Source organism: Zalophus californianus, chromosome 8 (assembly GCF_009762305.2).
Source record: "Zalophus californianus isolate mZalCal1 chromosome 8, mZalCal1.pri.v2, whole genome shotgun sequence".
NCBI lineage: Eukaryota > Metazoa > Chordata > Mammalia > Carnivora > Otariidae > Zalophus > Zalophus californianus.
Genome location: NC_045602.1, coordinates 39,906,914 through 39,926,232, shown reverse-complemented (window position 1 = coordinate 39,926,232; position 19,319 = coordinate 39,906,914). Strand labels below are relative to the sequence as shown.

At 47.7% G+C, this 19,319-nt stretch overlaps 1 protein-coding gene across 1 annotated transcript in view; it reads right to left on the bottom strand.

Moving 5' to 3' along the window:
* The window catches only part of POLR1A (RNA polymerase I subunit A), a 74,731-nt gene that overhangs the window by 39,798 nt on the left and 15,614 nt on the right, over nt 1-19,319 (bottom strand). The window contains exons 8-14 of the mRNA XM_027621343.2: nt 19,205-19,310; nt 18,757-18,919; nt 16,034-16,204; nt 15,772-15,894; nt 13,235-13,465; nt 7,580-7,834; nt 2,916-3,107 (exon numbers count right to left, since the gene is read on the bottom strand). Coding sequence (XP_027477144.1) covers nt 2,916-3,107; nt 7,580-7,834; nt 13,235-13,465; nt 15,772-15,894; nt 16,034-16,204; nt 18,757-18,919; nt 19,205-19,310 — 1,241 coding nt within the window. The remainder of the gene's footprint in view (nt 1-2,915; nt 3,108-7,579; nt 7,835-13,234; nt 13,466-15,771; nt 15,895-16,033; nt 16,205-18,756; nt 18,920-19,204; nt 19,311-19,319) is intronic.

Below are 19,319 nucleotides of genomic sequence, written 5' to 3'. Positions count from 1 at the left end.
TGAAATCAATGAAATAAAAAACAGAAAAATAGACAAAGTCAATGAAAGCTGGTTCTTTGAGAGCAAAACTAATAAATCTCTAAGCAAACTGATTGGAAAAAAGAAAAAAGACACAAATCAGGGTACCTGGTTGGCTTAGTCAGTGAAGCATGTGACTCTTAATCTCAGGGTCAAGAGTTCAAGCCCCACGTTGGGTATAAAAATTACTTAAAAAAAAAAAAAAAAAAGACACAAATCACCAGTATCAGAAAGGAGAGAGCTGACCCACCTACAGATTCTAGATATAGAAAAAAATAGTAAAGGAATATTATGAATAACTTTATGCCTATAAATTCAACAACTTATGAGATGGGACAAATTGCTTTAAAAAACAAAGTACTGAGGCTCATTCCAGAAGAAACAGATAACCTGAAGAGCCCTATATGTATTAGAAAGATAGAAATTTTAGTTTAAAAAAAACCTTCCTATGAAGAAAAGTTGTTTTCAGATGGATTCATTGGCTAATTCAACCAAACATTTAAGAAAAAAATTATACCAATACTACAAACTTACAGAATATTGAAGAGGAAGTATTTCCCAACTCATTCTATGAAGCCTGCATTACCCTGATAACAAAACCAGGCAAATATATTACAAGAGAAGGAAACTACAAATCAATGCAGGCATATCTCAGAGATATTGTGGGTTGAGTTCCAGACCACCATAATAAAGTGACTATAATGATAAAGTGAGTCAAATGAATTTCCCAGTGCATACAGAAGTTATGTTTACACTACACTGTAGTTTATTAAGTGTGCAATAGCATTATGTACATGCTTTTTTTTTTTAAGATTTTACTTATTTATTTGAGAGAGTGTGACAGAGAGAGCACAAGCAGGGGGGAAGGGTAGAGGGAGAAGCAGACACCCCACTGAGCAGGAAGCCTGATGTGGGGCTTGAGCCCAGGACCCTGGGATTATGACCCAAGCCGAAGGCAGATGCTTAACCGACTGAGCCATGCAGGCGCCCCTATGTACATACCTTAATTTAAAAATACTTTACTGCTTCACTCATATGTGGAATTTAAGAAACAAAACAGATGAATATAGGGGAAAGGAAGGAAAAATAAGATAAAAACAGAGAGGGAGACAAACCATAAGAGACTCTTAACTCTAGGAAACAAACTGAGGGTTGCTGGAGGGGTGGTGGGTGGGGGGATGGGGTAACTGGGTGATGGGCATTAAGGAGGGCACTTGATGGAATGAGCACTGGGTGTTATACGCAACTGATGAATCACTAAATTCTACCTCTGAAACTAATAATACACTACATATGTTAACTAAATTGAACTTTTTAAAAAATACTTTATTACTAAAAATGCTAACCATCATCTGAGCTTTGAGTTGTAATCACTAATCACGGATCACCATAACAAATATAATAATGAAATAGTTTGAAATTCTCTGAGAATTACCAAAATGTGACACAGAGACATGAAGTAAACAAATGCTGCTGGAAAAATGGCACCAATAAATGCAATGAAAAATGAAAAAAGCATACAAAACTGCTTGAATGCAGGGTAGCCACAAACCTTCAAGGAGTGAAAAACACAGTATCTGTGAAGTACAATAAAGCAAAGCACAATAAAATGAGGTATCCTTTACAAACACAAATGCAAAAAAATTCTAAACAGGATGCCTGAGTGGCTCAACCACTTAAGCGGCTGCCTTAGGCTCAGGTCATGATCCTAAGGTCCTGGGATCAAGTCCCACATCAGGCTCCTTTCTCAGCAGGGAGCCTGCTTCTTCCTCTGCCTGCCATTCCCCCTGCTTGTGCTCACTCTCTCTGATTAATTAAAAAATTCTAAACAAAACTTGAGCAACTGAATTAAAAAAATATATAGACAGGGTAATACCTCATGACAAGTAAGGGTTGTCCCAGAATGCAAGGTTGGGTTAACAACTAAAAACCAGTCAGGGGCGTCTGGGTGGCTCAGTCGGTTAAGCGTCTGCCTTCGGCTCAGGTCATGATCCCAGGGTGCTGGGATTGAGCCCCACATTGGGCTCCCTGCTCAGCGGGGAGTCTGCGTCTCCCTCTCCCTCTGTCCCTCCCCCCAGCCTGTGCACATGTTCACTCTCTCTCGCCCTGTTCTCTCTCAAATAAATTTAAAAAATTTAAAAATTAAAAAAAATAAATAAAAGAAACAGGTTGCAGGTGTGCAGGCTTAAAGAACTGCTGAGCAGGAAGAGATCTTAGAGATCATCACCCCCAACCCTTTGTATTCTAGATGAATAGAGGAGACCCATGAAGCCAATATCACGCAGTTGATTAGGAGTTAAGCCTTATGGCTAAACCTGGAGACCCAGCCAACAATAGAAACACACACTCTACTGTACCTCATTATTTGATCGCCACATACACCATTATTTCATTACTTTGACAGGAAGCATAGCACGACGTCTTAGGAGTTAGGAATCCTGGGTTTGAATTCCAACTCTGTCTCCTATAGACTTGGGCATGTCATTTAAGTTCTATAAGGCCTCAGTATCCTCGTCTGCTAAATGGTGATAATAACGGTCTCTGCATCAGAGGTTGGTTGAGGATTAAATAAGGTAACAGATCAGTAAAGTACTTGGCCTCTCCCAATGAAAATATTATTACTACCACCACCACCAATACCACTGCTTCTTACCACCACATCTGCATTATGAGGACATCGAGGACACTGTGCAGTCCACTCTTAGTAGACACTCCCCTGAAATCACCCAGACCCCAGGAAAGAGAAAGTCATATAGATCACACAGGCATACCTGAACCTGGGTTCAGTTCCAGACCATCTGATGTGCCATTTCTCTACAGCTGGTCTGGACTCTCCTGGGAATGAAATCTTTTATACAAGTGGCCTGTTTCCCTTTTTTTTTTTAATTCCCAATTACCTGCTTTCCTGTCCACAGTGGCAAGGGCTTCCGGATGGCAGGAGGAAAGAGCTTCACACGCCCCACTTTGTCTGTGAGTCCTCGGTATAGCAGCTCCATATATTGCTCCCGAGTGAAAAAGCAACCTCGAATGGTCATGTTTGCACCCGAAACCATATGATCTTGGATCAACCCTGCCAATGGTTGGCCATCCTACAACCAGAAGAGGTAAGAAAGAAGGCAAATATGAAATCACATTCTAATTTCTAATCATCTGCTTGGAAGCCATGTACTAGTAACAGCCCTCCCCTCTACTCCTGGATGGTTCTGCCCATAGCCTCACTAGGCCCAGGCTTGGGCCTCCCATCTGGAGAGAAAACTGCCTCCCAAAACACATGACCTAGGCTTCCTGACCAGCCTCCACCTTTTACATGTGCCCACTGTTTGAGATCAAAACAGCTCCAACTCATCCAGTTCCCCAAGCCTTCTCTCCGTAATCCCATCTGGTTCTAGTTACTCCCGTGTATTTTTGGCATCTTTGCATAAATTTGGTCTAGCTACAGTTTGCTGTGTTCTTGGCTTTTATATTTTGGTTTTATGCTCTAGCATTTTTCACACATTTCTGGCCTGTTTTCCTCTAAATCAGTCATCCACTCAATAAATATTTATTGAGAGAATACTATATGCCCAGACATTTGGGTTAGCCCTCCAATCTACTCTAGTGGACCAAACTGACATGATCCTTTATGGTGAGGAAGAACTAGACAGTCAACAAATGATTGGATGAATACATTATCACAAATAGTTTTAAATATCTTGGAGGAAAATAACAGATGGGTCATCATATAGATTAGAGGTGGGGGATGGTCAGAAAGGATCTTTCAGGGGCAGTATTACAGGGCCCTGAGTATACTGACTTAAGCATCAGCTCTCTAAGGGGTAGGGGGTCAGCCAGAGGAACCTCGAGAGGGTTGAGAGGGCCTTGCTGTGCATGACTATGGAAGAAAAGAATGCTCACTTACAAGTGTCTCTTCACAATGTAGCACGTGTTCGTGGCGGGGCCTTTAATAGAAGCTGTTATCTACCAGATGCCCAAACAAGGGCTTTTATGTAAGTCCCAGTGTGTTCATCTCATTTGAAACTTTTCACAGACTGAGCCTTAGTCTCCTGCAACTTATCTGGAGGTCTGTGTTCATGGCAACATAAGGCACACTAACGTAAAAATAGCTATGCCCACTGACATGCTCTAAGAAACAGTGTTTGCAAACTTCTCAGTGTGTATGGGAACTTGAGAAAAATCTGTGCCTTGGATCTAAAGACTGTTATCATTTGATTACTTGTTAAATACTATCCAATATTATGGCCAGGTTTCATAACTAAGCTAAAGGAACTCACAAATGCAGCCATGGAGAAATGCGAGCAATTTAACCACACGTACTAATTCAAAGGATAAAAAGGATGCTTGTCAAATAGTGGACATACTGTGGCAATGGGCTCTATATAAACTCAAAGACAATTAGTACAGATGGGCTGAATAGATAAGGCAAGGTCAGATGGTGCACACAGCCTCTCTTACAAAGGCTTTGAGTTAAGAACAAGAATAAAAAATTATACTCTGCATCTTGTTCCAAAGACAAGGTCTTATTTTGCCTGGGGGATGGAGAAACCAAACCAGTATTACGCATTTGCCTCATCCCACAGTCTTTGGGGGCAGATATAGATTTTTCCTTTTGTTTTTTCCTTTAAAGAACATAATTACAAGTTATGTGATCTATTCAGTGCCTTCCTTTCTCTCCATCCAGATTTTTCCATGACTAGAAAATTACCTTAATGGCTAAATTGCTTTCAATGCAATAATCATGAATCGTAGGGAGGAATGCTGATTAAAGCAATTTACTAAAGGCCTACTTACAATTCTGGATTTCCCAAATCCTGCTTAGGATCAGAAAGACCATCTCTCAATCAAAAACCCAGATAATTGTTAGCTATCCTATTCCACCTATTATCACAGCAAAATGACATTACAATTAATGCCTTTGGTCAGGATGCTTTGAGAATTAGGGTATTCTGTGACTTGAATTTTCTGGCTAAGTGGATAGAGTCAGAAGACTCTCAAACCTTGTTAAAAACTTTCCACAAGGCACTGGCCCTCAAATAATACAACAAACAGAAGAAAAAAATCCACAAAGAAACACATCAGTGAAAAGTTTAACTGTTTTCTTGGGAAAGAAAGAGCTGGTATCATTCACCTCCTATTTTAAGTTAAGAAAATAACCTGCAACTCTACTAAACACATAAAAAATAAAATTAAATGTCCTTTAATAGGCTACTATGGTTAATCAAGGAACAGAACCTGGAAAACAGAAGAAATAGAAGGGAAATGGAAATAAGGAAATAAAAATACACCAAGAAAAATTACCCCCTCTCTCCCAAAAAATGACTTTCCTAGTGTAACAAAGCCAGTTTCCTGTTCTCTTAGGACTTTACCACCAAAGTAGTTTAAGACATGATGCATTTTTACAACCATTAGCAAAAACAGACTCCATGTCTCGGCATTTACACTAAGGACTAAATGAAACTGATCAAGAATCAAAAGCTCTGTACCTTAAGGAAACTAGTGGAAAGTGAAGTGAACCCTCGGGTCATCCCCTAGAAGTTTCTTCCCCCTAAGAACTTAATTTATTGATGTAAGCTTATTTATCTGGGTTCTGCCTGTCTCCTGACCTAAAATTGGTGGGCATGTGAACACATGCTGAGGCACATCTGGCAGCCCTTTGAAGGACACGGTGTAAGCATGAAGCCCTTGTATGACTTTATTCAATCAAAATGAAGTACAGAACATTCAAGTTCACTGGTCTGAGAACTTCAGAGCACCCCAACTCCCCATTCCAACTCCCCTCATGTCCAGCGGTCACTCTGCCAGCCACAAGTGAACCATCTGCTGCTCCCTGGTAGTGTGCCCTATGGTGAAATGTGACCCTGCCTCTAGAGTCACGGAGCCAGTTCAGTCTTGGGATCCACTTCCTGCCACGTGGCCTTACCCAGCCCCAGCCTTGCCTGGTAAGTGAGGCTAATGACCCATGATGCTGAGCACATGGGCTTGGGAGTCAAAGGTACTGGGTTCAAGTGCTGGCCTCGTCGCTGGCTGGTAAGTCACTTGTGTTTCCTCATTGGAAAAACGCACTTATCTCATAAGTTGTTGTGAGGCCTGAGAGAACGTCTGCAAAAAGCTTAGAGCAGTGCCTGCTGTACGGGGGGCGCTCAGTGGATGGTGCCCTTTACTGCCGCCTTAGCGACAGCCACAACTCTTAGTGACATGAAAAGGCAAAAAATCAATTTTCAAGTTAGTAAAATGATTATTCTAACTTCCAAGGGACCTCAGTGGGCCCTTAATCCCTCCTTCCTACTTTTTGCGCCTTCACTAATCCAGCGCTGGCTGAAGTGGGCAGAGAAGGGAACGAGAGTTAAACTCAAACAGCTGGGTCCAGCGTGAAGCCGCCAACAGCGCATCTGGTGTGAACAAGGCCGGGACGCTGGGTCCCCGGGCCCCTGGCCAGGGCCTGCTGCCCTAGGTGGCTGGGGACTGCTGGGAAGAGAAGTTCCTAGGCGGGGAGGGCACTGGCTGATGCCGGACATCTCCAAGCAGCCTCCTGTGCTCGCCTGCCTGCAGAAGTCCCATCTGCTCTGCAGAAGGGTGGCAAGAGCCACAGAGGTGGAAAGCAGCAGAGCCCTGAGGAGCTGGGGGCTCCCTGTAACTTCCTCCGCCTTCCCAGCGGTGTCCTGCTGCAAGTTACAGAGCTCCTTTGTCTTCTCCACGTGTAACCGTGGACACTGACGGCACCTGCTCCAAGGGCTTCGCAATGGTGAAAAGGGGAAGCCTCCCAAGTACTTTGCACAGGGTCTAGCATTGACGAAATGCTTGGAAAATGGCAGCCATAATTCCATGTTACTATTACTACTGGTTCTTTCACATCCCACCACAACCCAAGTGACTGACATATAATTGTGAATCACTGTGACGCAAACAGCTGATAATTTTAAAGGCCTCAGGCCTTAGGATGGGTAGTGAGGGGTAAGTGGCATCTGGAACATACTTGGTTTTTTTTTGTGCAGGCTGGCTCTATCCCTACTCTTGTTCCCATGAACACTCGTTGACTCAGGTCCCTGCCACTTAATAGGATGGATCAGCTGGGAAAGGAAGCTGAATCCTTCCTCATGCACCCCACCGGGTAGCCATGACCACATGGGTCTGCTTTTAAGGACCAACCTCAGAGTGAGAAGGAAGGGATTCAAAGAGGAGACACCTTTATAGGCTAGAGGGATCTCATTGTGGGCCCTCATGATTAAGTTGTCTCTTAAAACTCACGCTTGTCAGAACTCAAAGGATCAAAGTCATCTGGGGGTCATAAGGACCGTCACAGTTGGGATGCTTATGCTTGCCGGTGGCTAATAAATTGTAGAATCCAAACATAAGTCCAGAAGAAAGACCTATTACACAGCTACTAGTTGCTACCCTCTAAGCAGCTAGAGGGCTGAAAGCCCCACCTGGAAGAAGCCAGAACCCTCTATTCCATGGGCCCCTGTCTTGGAGCTACCCGCTGACCCCAGGAGCCGGCAAGAGCCCAGACGTGAAGTGCCAAGTTGTGCCAGTGATGACCACGGAACAGCCTCAAGGTCAGACCTACCTTGGGAACAAGGTACTGCTGATCTGTGCAGGCCAGGACACGGGCCTCGGCCCGGCCAAGTTCACTCTGGGGGAAGTGAGCATTCATCTCATCTCCATCAAAGTCCGCGTTATATGCCTTGCAGTTGGCATAGTGGAGCCGCAGGACTTTCTCTTCAGGCAGGATGCGGGCATGGTGTGCCTGGATAGAGGGTCTGTGCAGGGTGGGCTGTCGGTTCAGCAGGAGGATGTCCCCATTCTTCACATGCCGGCACACCTGGGGGCAGAGCAAAGAAAACTGGAGTCAAACCACAGAAATCTCTGAGAAGTAGCTACGAGCCCAGCATAGCCCTGATCCTGGCTCTGGGCTCAGAGATGCAAGCAATAGAGGAGGCTCCAGGCCCCTGTCCAGTAGTCTCTTTCTTCAGAGGGACATAACCTTTCTGGAGTCTTGGATTCCTCTGGCTATTGGTCTAGGGAAAGAAATGAACACATCTGAAGACAGCATATCTGCACGTAACTGTGAAACCCTTGGCTTGAAAGGGCCTGGCAGACCTCTGGAATCCCCCCTCCCACAGTCACATGTGAGTACACTATTCTAAACGTGAATCCCATGTTTTAGAACTACCTGTATATTTATATTTATATACAATCTGTATATAAATACAGATTGCTGTATTTATATACATGAGGGAAAAGGCTCCTTGGATCCTTACCAAGCTGTGACCATGGACTTCACAAGGGCAAGGGCACGTGGGGAAGAAGTAAGGCACAGAGTACCTACCACCTTTACCTCCACCCATCTTAGTAGTGTTCCTGTGACAAGGAGCATGTATTACTTCCATACTTTTTTTTTTTTAAGAGATATTCAACCATTTTTAAGGAAAGCAAGAACCACTGCACAAGTGATATGCTCATTGTGGGGGGGAAAAATTAGAAAATACAGACAAACTTAGAGAACAGAACAAAAACCACAAGTAATTTTACTCCTTGAGGATGGCCAGCATTCACACTTTCTCCCCTTATCGATATGCCACCAGTCATGTCCTCCAGACAGAACACCACTTCCCACAAAGCTAACTTCAGTGGAAGGCTCATTAAGCCTCATGCTGCCCTTCAACTCCCCTTGAATCAACTACTGGGCTTCCTAAATGGTGAACATGAACGCTATTTTAAAAAGCGAACACATGAAGGCCACTGCTGCCCCAACCATTCTGCAGGCCCCCTGAGGAGCCCAGAGCAGTTACGGGGACTGGGTCAGACCCCTCCCACCCAAGTTCCCCCAAATCACAGCAGACAACAGGTTGGGCGTAACAAATTACTCCAAGTCTAGTCTCTTTTTGTGTTGCCCATATTTATGAAGCTGAACCAGAAAGGTGGCTACTAAGAGGCTAGAAGTGAACAAAAGATCCTCCCCATCCTTCCCCGCACCACCCCCCCAACACACAAATTTTCAGCTGAGCTGAAGGTTTCCTCCAGGTCAGGGAAGCAGGGAGCAAAACTCTGAAATTCTAAAAAGCAGCCCTAAAAGCACTTAGCAATGAGGCAGTCTTTCTGCTCCCCAAGGAGTTCAAACCTTCCCCTCTCTGCTCCCACATCCATGTTTCCAAGGAGACCTGAACCTCCTGCAGATTCCCATGAGGGTCTGCCCAGGGCACGTCACAGAGCCTGAGGTGACTTTCAAGGTCTTATTTCTTTAGCCTCTCCAGGGAGAAACTGCCCAGACCTGTGGCCCAGGCCCAAAACCCCAGGATGGGCCTTGGATTTGAGTCTTGTAAATTCAAGACCTCCGCCAGCATAAGCAAACCCCACAGCTGGGAAGGCACACAGGCCAGTCTGACAGGGAGCAGCCAATCCAAACAGAAGCCCTGGAGCACAGGGAGCTCCCCTTGCCAACCCAAACCTGAGGCCCTTCCTTTCTCTTGTCCCTAAATAAATACTGCAGTGAAAATTAGCATGCCCCGGTGCCCGAGTCAGAGTTTTGAGAGGCACACTCAGAGCCAAGGAGTGGCTTCTGGCAGGCTGCTGCACTGGGAAATGAGGCTCAGTCGTCCTGGCCACCTCGTCCTGATTTACAAGGCCCAGAGGAAGGGACAGAGGTTTCACACCTCCCAGGGGAAACGGGTCCTGTCAGTCATCCCTTCCCTTCTCACCTAACCTGCGATGCGTCCTTCCAGGGACCCGGCTCTCTCCTTCCCGCTCATGTCCCCCAGCCCTCGAGCCGGTCCCGATCTACATGCAACACATTAACCAAAGTCTTTTAAAAATACAAATAAATCAGAAGTACATGTACATGTGATTATATAAACACTGTGTATAATGTTATTAAGATTTTGGAAAATAAAAATAATCACCCTTAGTCCCCAGGTCCTGATGTAAGAACCGCTCTTCCTTCCTGAAGTCCCTTCCTGTCTCTGCCCCTGGATTATCAGGTCTAATGTGGCCCTCTGAGCTCAGAGCCTCCCGCACCTCAGCCTGGACCCATCTACTCCACAGGGGTTTCCTGAGCACCTCCACACTGGGAGCTGAGGAGAGAATGGTGAGCAGAAGAGCCTGCCCGCACCCTCATGGCATTTAGGAACTGGAGGTAGGGCGAATGTTGTCACGCATGGTGACAACACAATGCAGCAAGAACAAGGGCGGGGGGAGAAGGCTGAGGGTGTGGTGGGAACACAATGGGGGGCAGACCTCACACAAGTTTCGAGAGCAGCAAACTACGGCACACAAGTGGGACACCTGCTTTTGTAAACAGTCTTCTGGAACATGGCCAGGCCCGTTCACTTGTGCGCTGCCCATGGCGACTCTGACACTACAGAGGGAGGCTTGACCAGCTGCAGCAGAGCCTAAAACATTTACTGCCTGGCCCTCCGCTGGAAAAGTTTACAGACCCCTGCCCTAGAGGATGAGGGCTTGGCTGAGACCTGAAGGACTAGCGAGAGCTGGCTAGGGAGTCGAGGCGAGGGCAAAGTGATGCAGGCGGGGACGCAAGTGCACACGTGCAAGGCCCCAACGAGGGCCAGCTGGAGTGTGGGGGGTGAGCTGAGAGGTGAAGCTGAAGGAGAAAGCAGGGACAGTGTGCCCAGGACTGGAACTTAAGCTGGGAGACCAGCGACCAGGCCAACCGCATTCAACCTCGCCGCTGCTTGGAACTCACGTCAGTCACTTCCCAGGAACTGAGCGCTACGTGGCAGCAGGCCAACCTTCCTTCTCCGAAGCCCTGAACCTCCACTCACCTCCAACCCTACAGACGTAACTACAAGGCCATGTGAAACTCTCCGTGCATTGGCCTCATGCTCACATCCCAGTCACATCAGAAAACCGGTACCCGTCTGCTTTTCTTTCAAACGCCCTTAGCCCCTGGCTCCGCTGCCTCACGAGAGCTCCGGGACCTGGCTCCTCCCACTGTTCAAACTGCTCTCCTGTGTCACAAGTGACCTTCTCTTGGACGAATCAGATGCGTCTTCCAGTGGTTTCCTCACCCTTCTCAAACTTCACATTTAACTTCATGAGCATCTAACAAGGGCCCCTGGGAGAGCTGACAATACCCAGGGACTGGTTTTGACCTGGAAGAGCCCCACAACCACATGTGGGAAACAGATGCAGACGTCAAATGAGGTGGCCCAGCCCCCCACTCTCCTCCCTCAGCTTCCTCGGTCCTCCCTGCCTTCCTCCTGCTCCGCCATTTCAGCCCCAACGAGTCCCCCATTTTCTCTCCATTGTACTTTGTGTTCAGAGTTTAACCCTCTGAAAATCTCATTTCCTAACTCTACGGCCCTTAATTTAAGTCCCGCACACCCACACTTCATAGAAGATGGGCCTTTAGATTCCCCACCATCACCTCACTTTACAGGGGCCGCACGCGTCTCCTTCCAGGGCACTCCCCACTCTCCTGCTTCGTTCTCACCTCTTGTGTCTTCCACAGCCCTGACCCCCAGACCCTCTAAGTCTCTCCTGGCTCGCTCTCTCTGAAACATCCCTGCCATAACCTTCCCTTCCCTGCAGCCCTGAGGCTGGCTGTCACCTGCCTCCTGGTGACTCCAAACCCTCCCTGCCCTCCCACCACGCACATTCCCCTCAGCATCAAGCACATGGCCACAGGCCTCCACTGCTAATTCCCTACGGTGTCCGCCACACCACTGAGCCGTGGGCCACGCAGTCCCTGCCCCCAGCACACCATAAACTCCAGAGTAGTGGGACCTTGTCTGCGGTGGCCGGCAAAGTGCGGCAGCGGAGGGAGCAGCAGGTCCTCCATGCCGCCTGACCCCACGCTCCCCTCCTCTCGACTTGTCTGACCGGGAGACTCTTTGGTACGTTTGGCCTGAGTTAATATGAAGATTCCTTCATGTTTGTCTTGCTTCACCCTAAGTCATGTGACCTATGCCTTGAGTTCTCCTGCATCTCTCACAAAGTTCCTACCAAGACACCAGGCTGTTGAGAAAGGCAGAATGATCCCGTAAGCCTGATCGTAAACCTTACTTAACACACTGCAAAAGAACAAAGCAGGTGACCTGATCTGTCTGCCCGCGTCTCCCACCACTGAAGCAGAACACGGGCAGCGTGCTGCTGCTCTGCCTTGGCAAAGCCACGAGACAGAAGCAGTGAGATGGCACGCTGTGGGGAAGAACCAACAGTACCATAACCAGGCCAGAGTGCTTCCCTAACCCTTTCTGTTCCTCCTCTGAAGTTCCTTCAAGGCTAAGGGAGACTCTGTAGAGTTCGAACTCATTATGAAAGAGGAACTTGATTGGCCACTGGGCGTGCCTGAGTCAGAACGCAAGGAGAGGTCTAACAAACATGCAGAGGAGACGTGGTGAGGGAACGCACTCAGCAGCCCCTGATGCTGCACACTCACCCACCAACTAAACCCAGACAAAAACCCATTCCCTCTCAACAGCCGCCGCTAATGCCTGGCTAACGGTCACCTGTCATGCTCCCCCCAGTATAAATGGCTAGTTTTAACAGGACACAAATGAGGTCACCCACTGATTTCACACCCCCAGCTAATCAATCATGTACTCTTTCCAGTGGAACCCAGATACGCCTTAGGATCCCTTAACACTGTACCATGGGCAGCCATCTGCAATCGCCAGAAAACGAGGCAAAGGATGAAATCCATGGGTTATCAGTTATCACAGATATATCACACGGGACATTTCCTTCCTTCAGGGCAGCTCTCAAATGCCAGCATGTAGAGAAATCCTCTAAAGCGCTTGTTAAAACACAGATTCCTGGACCCCATTCCCAGAGATTCTAATCCATTTGGTGGGGGATGGGGAGGAGAGAGTGAATCTGCATTTCTCACAAGCTCTAGGGATGCTACCGCTGATGGTGCTGTGAGGACCACCCTTTGAGTCGCCCTGCGTAAGGACCGCAAATTTGCCTGCCCCAGGACCACAACTGAGTTATTACTAGAGAGCATTTCTCAAGACTTGGATGGGTGCCCGACACTGTGCTGGATGACATGGAACAGCCAAGTGAAGCTTTAATCATGGGGTCAAGATCCTAGGAACTCCAGCTCCAGCTGGGAGGTAAAGCAAGCACCATGAAGCCCCTAAGGAACACCCACATATGGGGGAATCTTCATCCTGGGGAGGCAGAACAGCTCATAGATTCCTGTGTCAGCATTCATGACTTGCAGTCACAGGGGAGCCCCTGATCAAATCGGCCCACTACTCACAATTTTTGTCCCCTGGGGCTTAGGTGCCCCCGTGGCTGGTGTCAGGAGCTGTTTGGCTACAGCTTCCCGCTGGGTCAGGTCGACGGCACTCAGCGCTGTGCGGCTGCCATCCTCATTGATGACCATGGAGGCTCCCGGGTGCACATTGGGGCCATTGATGACTGCTTGCCTCAGTTCCTGAACATTCCAGGGGGTGACTGGCTGAGGGTAGGTCAGTTTTGTGGCAAACACCTGGAAATGGAATGAATATGAAAACTCAGGGTAGGCAGAAAAGATGATACGGATTCAAAATCTGACTCAATAGGCTGTGCAACTTCTTCCCCAAGACACGGAGGTGCTATCTTTGCCACAAAGGTCCTTCAGGGAGTAAGCAACATCCTGTCTTCTCCATAGAGCCATTTTTCTAGACTTGAGGCCTCAAGGGAACAGAGAATGGGCTTCCTTTCCTAGCACTCTGTCTGAAGAGAGTAACTGGAGTGTTGCAGTTTACACATTACAATTTTGGTAACTCATTCTAAAACTTCATCATTTCCTCACCCACCAATCAATTCATACTCCCCAGAGGGAACACAGAATGGGACACTAGGTTGAGAGAGGGGGCAAATACCTGCCCTCAAGTACCAACCACAGCCCTCTCCACTCTCGCAGACATCACCAAGTGATCGTGGCCCCTGCCCCGAGCCCAGACATGGCATCGGAGCCTCTACCTGGCAGTTTTGGCTGCCACTACGATCAAGGCGGCACTTGAGATGAAACCGATTTGGTCTCCGGATACACAAGAAAATGCAGGGTTCCACTTAACGCTAGACCTGCAAGGTATTCCAAGAAAAACGAGTTTCCTGGTTAAGTGAGTTTCTAAGCTGCCGAATATCATAAACCCTCTGATGCTTCCAAATGCACTTCACTACTCTTCACTGTCTCTGAGGAGTCTTACGTAAAGAACCTGGTTGGATTTTGTCCAGGTTCTTTGTCCAGGTCTCTGCTTGGATGACACTGCAGAAGGCCTTACCTGCCACCCCAGCCAGCACTCCCTTTCCCCATCGCCTGCCCTACTTTTGCCAATGCACTGACCACTGCCTGACAAGAGTGTTTATGCTCCTATGTATTTGTTTATTCGTCTCCACCACTGGAATGTAAGCTTCTCGGGGGACACTCTAGTCTGTCTGGTTCACTGCTAATCTCTAGCTTACTCCCCAAACCTACTTTAGCACCTCTGCTCCCATAACACCTCTCCACGGTGCTCTACACGAAGTGTGTGCCATGAGGCACCAAGAGGTAGTCTCTCACACAGTCAGCTCCTCACATCCATCCTGTGAGTAACACCGCCCAGCCACCATGGCCCTGAGACCTGGAACAAGCTAGAGGTAGGCAGAGGAGTAACTTCAGAGTCCCTCCTTAGGACCAGACATTATGGAATGAAACTAGATCCAAGAAAGGGAGGCCCAGGACCCCTGAAGGTAGAAAGAGGAGGCAGCATTAAAGGTCCCTCCCAAAGCTGGGATGCTTTAAGGCATTGTGAGGCCAAAGCCTACCGGGACAGCCCAGGCCTTCAGTCCAGAAACAGCAATGAACAGCAGTAAATGGGCCTCTCCTCCCAGGACCTCCGACTCAGGACGGTCACCACTGGGCTTCACAAGGCCTTTCTCTGCCACCTGGCCCAGCTTCTGGATGGAAAGACCTATGGTTCTAGGCGGCAGTGGGCACAGGACTAAGGCTTTCTCTGACTCCTGTCCTCTGACACGTGTGCCCTTACCCAGGGAGCCAAGTGTGCCCCAGAGGGACGAGGCAGCGGGCACGCAGGAGGCCATCAGAACACTTGAGCTGCGCTCATCACCAGCACTCCCCCGAGAGCAGCAGAGGGGGCAGCGTATGAGAAAATGAGACTCTCCACAAAGGGAATTAAACCATCTTCATATTACTGACCTCAAGGCCCATTAAGGAGGGAGCCGATTAAAGCGCTGCTAATGAGCACCACAACTTGAACAGGTGGGGAAGTGAGAGGAGGCCGGCTCCCAGAGGAAACACTAATGGGTGGATGGGGCAAACCGCTTACCCCGGAGGAACTGGGAGGATGGATGACACACATACAGCCCTCTCTGGGGGTGCTCTCTTCCCTTCCTGTGTCTGGCAACTAAGGGTACACATTCCTGACTCCTAATGCCAGGCAAGTGCATGAGGCGCAAATCCCCTTTTCCCTCTTCCTCATCTCTGTCATGTGCTCAATTTGACCAGGAAGGTTTAGACTAGGCTCTGAGAGGCAGGGGGGAAGACATGCAGGCGGGGATGTGGAACGCCCTGCAGTCGGCTCCCTGCTTGCCCAGCAAGTGGGTCTTCCTTGTAGGTAGGTGTTTGGAGACTTGGCGAGGAGTGAAAGCAACTCCATCACACAGCCTCATGCCCCCTCCAAACAGCTTGTTCAGGAAGAAGCATAAGCTGTCCCCACCCAAGCCACCACAGTCGGTTGTACACCTTCTCCCCAGCCCTGGACGTTCCCATCTGCCACCCAACAGTAGCCGGTGAGGCCCCTCCACACACACCATGGGAATTCCAATTTCGTTGGTGTTAATGTACATATCTGGGCAGATGACCGAACGGGCCGCGTAGTCCACTCGCTTGCCCATCATGTGTTTTCGGAATAAGCCATCCTTCTTCTCCAGGATCTTTATGCAGGAAAAAGTCCACAGAAAGCAATCATTAGGGGAAAAAAAGTCAAATATACTTATTATTTCTTGTTTCAATACAAGTACGCTTATTATTTAATCCCTTCAGCTAGCAACAGGGATCAAACTTCCTGCTCACCTGTCTAATGCCAGGGTACTTTTCCATCATTAATTTGTCCATCTCACTATCAAACACAATATTGACATGGCTCTGAAGACGAATCCAAATGTTGTAAAGTTTGTCTGTGAGGGACTGGCCTGGAAGCATACTCAAAAAGGATCGGTCCAGAACAACTGAAGAGTCTTTTTCCTGGCAAGACACAACCAAGAAAACAGGCATGATGGAAAAACCTCAAAAGGTCAGGTTTGGTTTTATTTTTCTTTCTTCCTCTCGCTCCGACACATGATGAGCTCTGGAGTCTACTTTTATGTCTTTTGAATGCGACAGATCAGTGGCAAAAGTGCTAATAAATCAATCTTCTCAGTTTGTATCAACAAAACATCAGCCCCATTATACGTTTACCAGCCTTTTTCTGAGAGTAAAATGAACTCAAGTTTCTTTCTTTTCTTTTTTTTTAAAGACCAACACACATTTACTACCTCACACTTTCTATAAATCAAGAATCTGGGTACATACAGCTCAACTGGGTTCTCTACTTCAGTCTCTCCTAGGCTGTAATAGAGTCAGCCCGAGCCAGGGTCTCATCTGAAGGTTCAACTGGGGAAGAATCCATCTCTAAGCTCACATGGTTGTTGGCAGGGTGCAATTCCCCTAGGGCTGCTAGACTGGAGGCCTCAAGTCGCCCAGAGGCCACCTGCAATTGTGTCTCGTGGGCTTCTCCAACATGGTAGCTTATTTCATTGAAACGTGTAAGCCCAGAAAGTAATGGAAGGGTCGGCTAGCAGCAGCTGTTGAGTCCCTTACTATCTAATTCTTCATGCTACCCTAGAAATTCTTCCCCCAATTATACTCTTCATAAAGCTGTTATCCCACCAAATAACTGATTCTCACATGCAATTTTACCTTTATTTATGGTTTTGGAAAAAATCCAAAGCACTTATGAAAATACAAGTAAAATAATTTCTCAAAGGGAAAAACATTGGCCATACTATTTTCTGTGTTATCAATTAAAATGTTGGTCCCCAATTGAAATGTCAAGGGACTGGCTGAAATCCAAGCCTCACTGGAATATTTAACCAATCCTTTTTAATATTTCTGTCCCTGACTCCGCCTCCTTCTCTTCTCTCCCTACCTGCGTAGGAGACAGGCTCTTAACTTGCCTTATAGCACCACCTATTGACACTCTCTGGCCACCTACTAGCCTCATCTATCTGCCTGGCTATGACACAGGAGCTAGACAGATGTCCCCCAGTGTGAGATGAGAGAAGAGACCTGTCAGTGTGTTGGGAGAGGTATGGGGGAGGGGTGAAGATCTAGTAAATAAGAATGCCATGAAAACCATTAGTGAAGCGGGTTTGTCCTCAACCCTGAGAAAGAGAGGAGTCTTCTTTACTTATAGGGAGGCCAGATGTATTTTCTCTCTCGCGGAGGGAGCCTCATAGGGAGAGACCGTCACCTATACGACAACAGGGGCCTTGTCAACCTAACTCACTGCCTAACATTACCTGGCTCAGGACTATGTGATTACCCTTATAATGAGACCTGTGAGAGGGCTGCCATATGAATGGAATGTGGGGAGCATATGGGGAAAGAAATAAGAATGGGTCCTGTTAATCACAAAGAAAGAAGGCACTGTGACTTCAGGTAGCAAGGACCTTAAGAATCAGAGGATACTGTTTATTTCTGCAGACTCTTAGTTTTTCTTTCTTTCTTTCTTTTTTTTTTTAACAAATGGCTGCTCTATTTTCAAGGAGCATCAAAATAAAAGTTCTCAGCCCTGCTCATGGGTCCTGGCTATCCTATGGCCTTCCTGCCAAACTGGAGCAGGGCCTGCAGATGGCATATTTCTCTTAGACTGAAGGTTTCTGAAAGCATACTACCCTGACAGATCAGAAGACTTCAGCGAAACCGAAGACAGTGCAGGACAGAGTACGGGTAACCCACAGCGCAAGTGGCCAGGCAGACGTGGCGCCACCTAGTGATGGGCCTGGCTCCCAGCCGAACTGCTGCCAGCAGCTGGAAGGGAGCCCGGGAGCCCCATCCACTGACACAGCCCTTCCTGCTTCCATCCAGGAAGCATCTCAAAGCTGGAAAGGACCTCAGTGATTTCAGCAACTTCTCTGAGTGCCTGATTCATCTTTATACCCACTGAAGACCTGGCACACTGAAGTAGCTCGGAAAGTCGGCTGAAACGGGAAAACTGAATCCCACGCTATCATCTACTGATGAGGAAACGGAGGCCTAAAACATGACAGTCCTATTTTGGGAAATTCCTAGAATCGACAATGGTGCCCTCCTGAACCCAATGCTAGAGGTCTCAATGAGCCAAAAACAAAGCTGGATGACTCAGGCTCTGGTACTGTAACCCAAAAGGGACATTCTTAGAGCCCACAGGAAGCAGACTCTTCTTTCTAGAGCTGCCAGTCACTGCCGGTGAAGGCAGACGGCCCAGAAAGCCTATATGTAAAATCTTACCACCAACCATACACATTTTACAGTGGAGACGGGCCCACAAAATCAAAGCAACTCAGCAGAGGTCACTGGGGCAAGACCTAGATCTTTCTATGCTCGTATCATGTTTTCCCCCAACATTACTTAGGTTTCCCCAAATGATGGCCTGCACACAACTGTACAGAATTCCCAACCAGCAGCTCCCTGCACCTCCAGTGTTCTGCATCTGCACTGCAGGCCTTAGAACTAAGCAGACAGGCTGATGACATCAGCTCCAAGGCAGCCCTGACCTCATCCTTGGCAGGTGCTGCCACCTCACATGGCAGCTCCTGTTCCTGGGCCATCAATGCCAGAAGTTTTCGGATCAGAACCATGTCCTTCATGACAGCCTGCAAGTTCACCGTCTGGCCATTGGTAAACATCTGGTCCCCCAGCCGATTGACAGGGCGATACCTGTAGGGGGACACATGGAATCAGGGACCGTTGAGCATGAGGGAAGGGTCATATTCTTCACCTCTTGCCCAACCCTGCTATAAGCAACTCACAACCCACCACACTCGGAAACCAGCCAACATTCCTACCGCAGTCAGGACGAACACTCCCAGCCACCTGCAACCTGGGTGTGGAAAAGCTGCTTTGCTTCTTAGTGTGCTAGGCCCTCAAGCCTCTCCCAGAGGTCATTATTCCATCGCTCAATAAGCCTTTTTCGGCGAAATAAAGCTAATTAAAGGGCATTACCTTGAGGGTGGCACCACCAGGAAATCCAAAAAGAACATACTGGGATTAAATCTAGACTCCATGTCGACATTTTCCAGTCCCGAAAAAAGGTAATTCAGAAAGAATCCTGCATTTG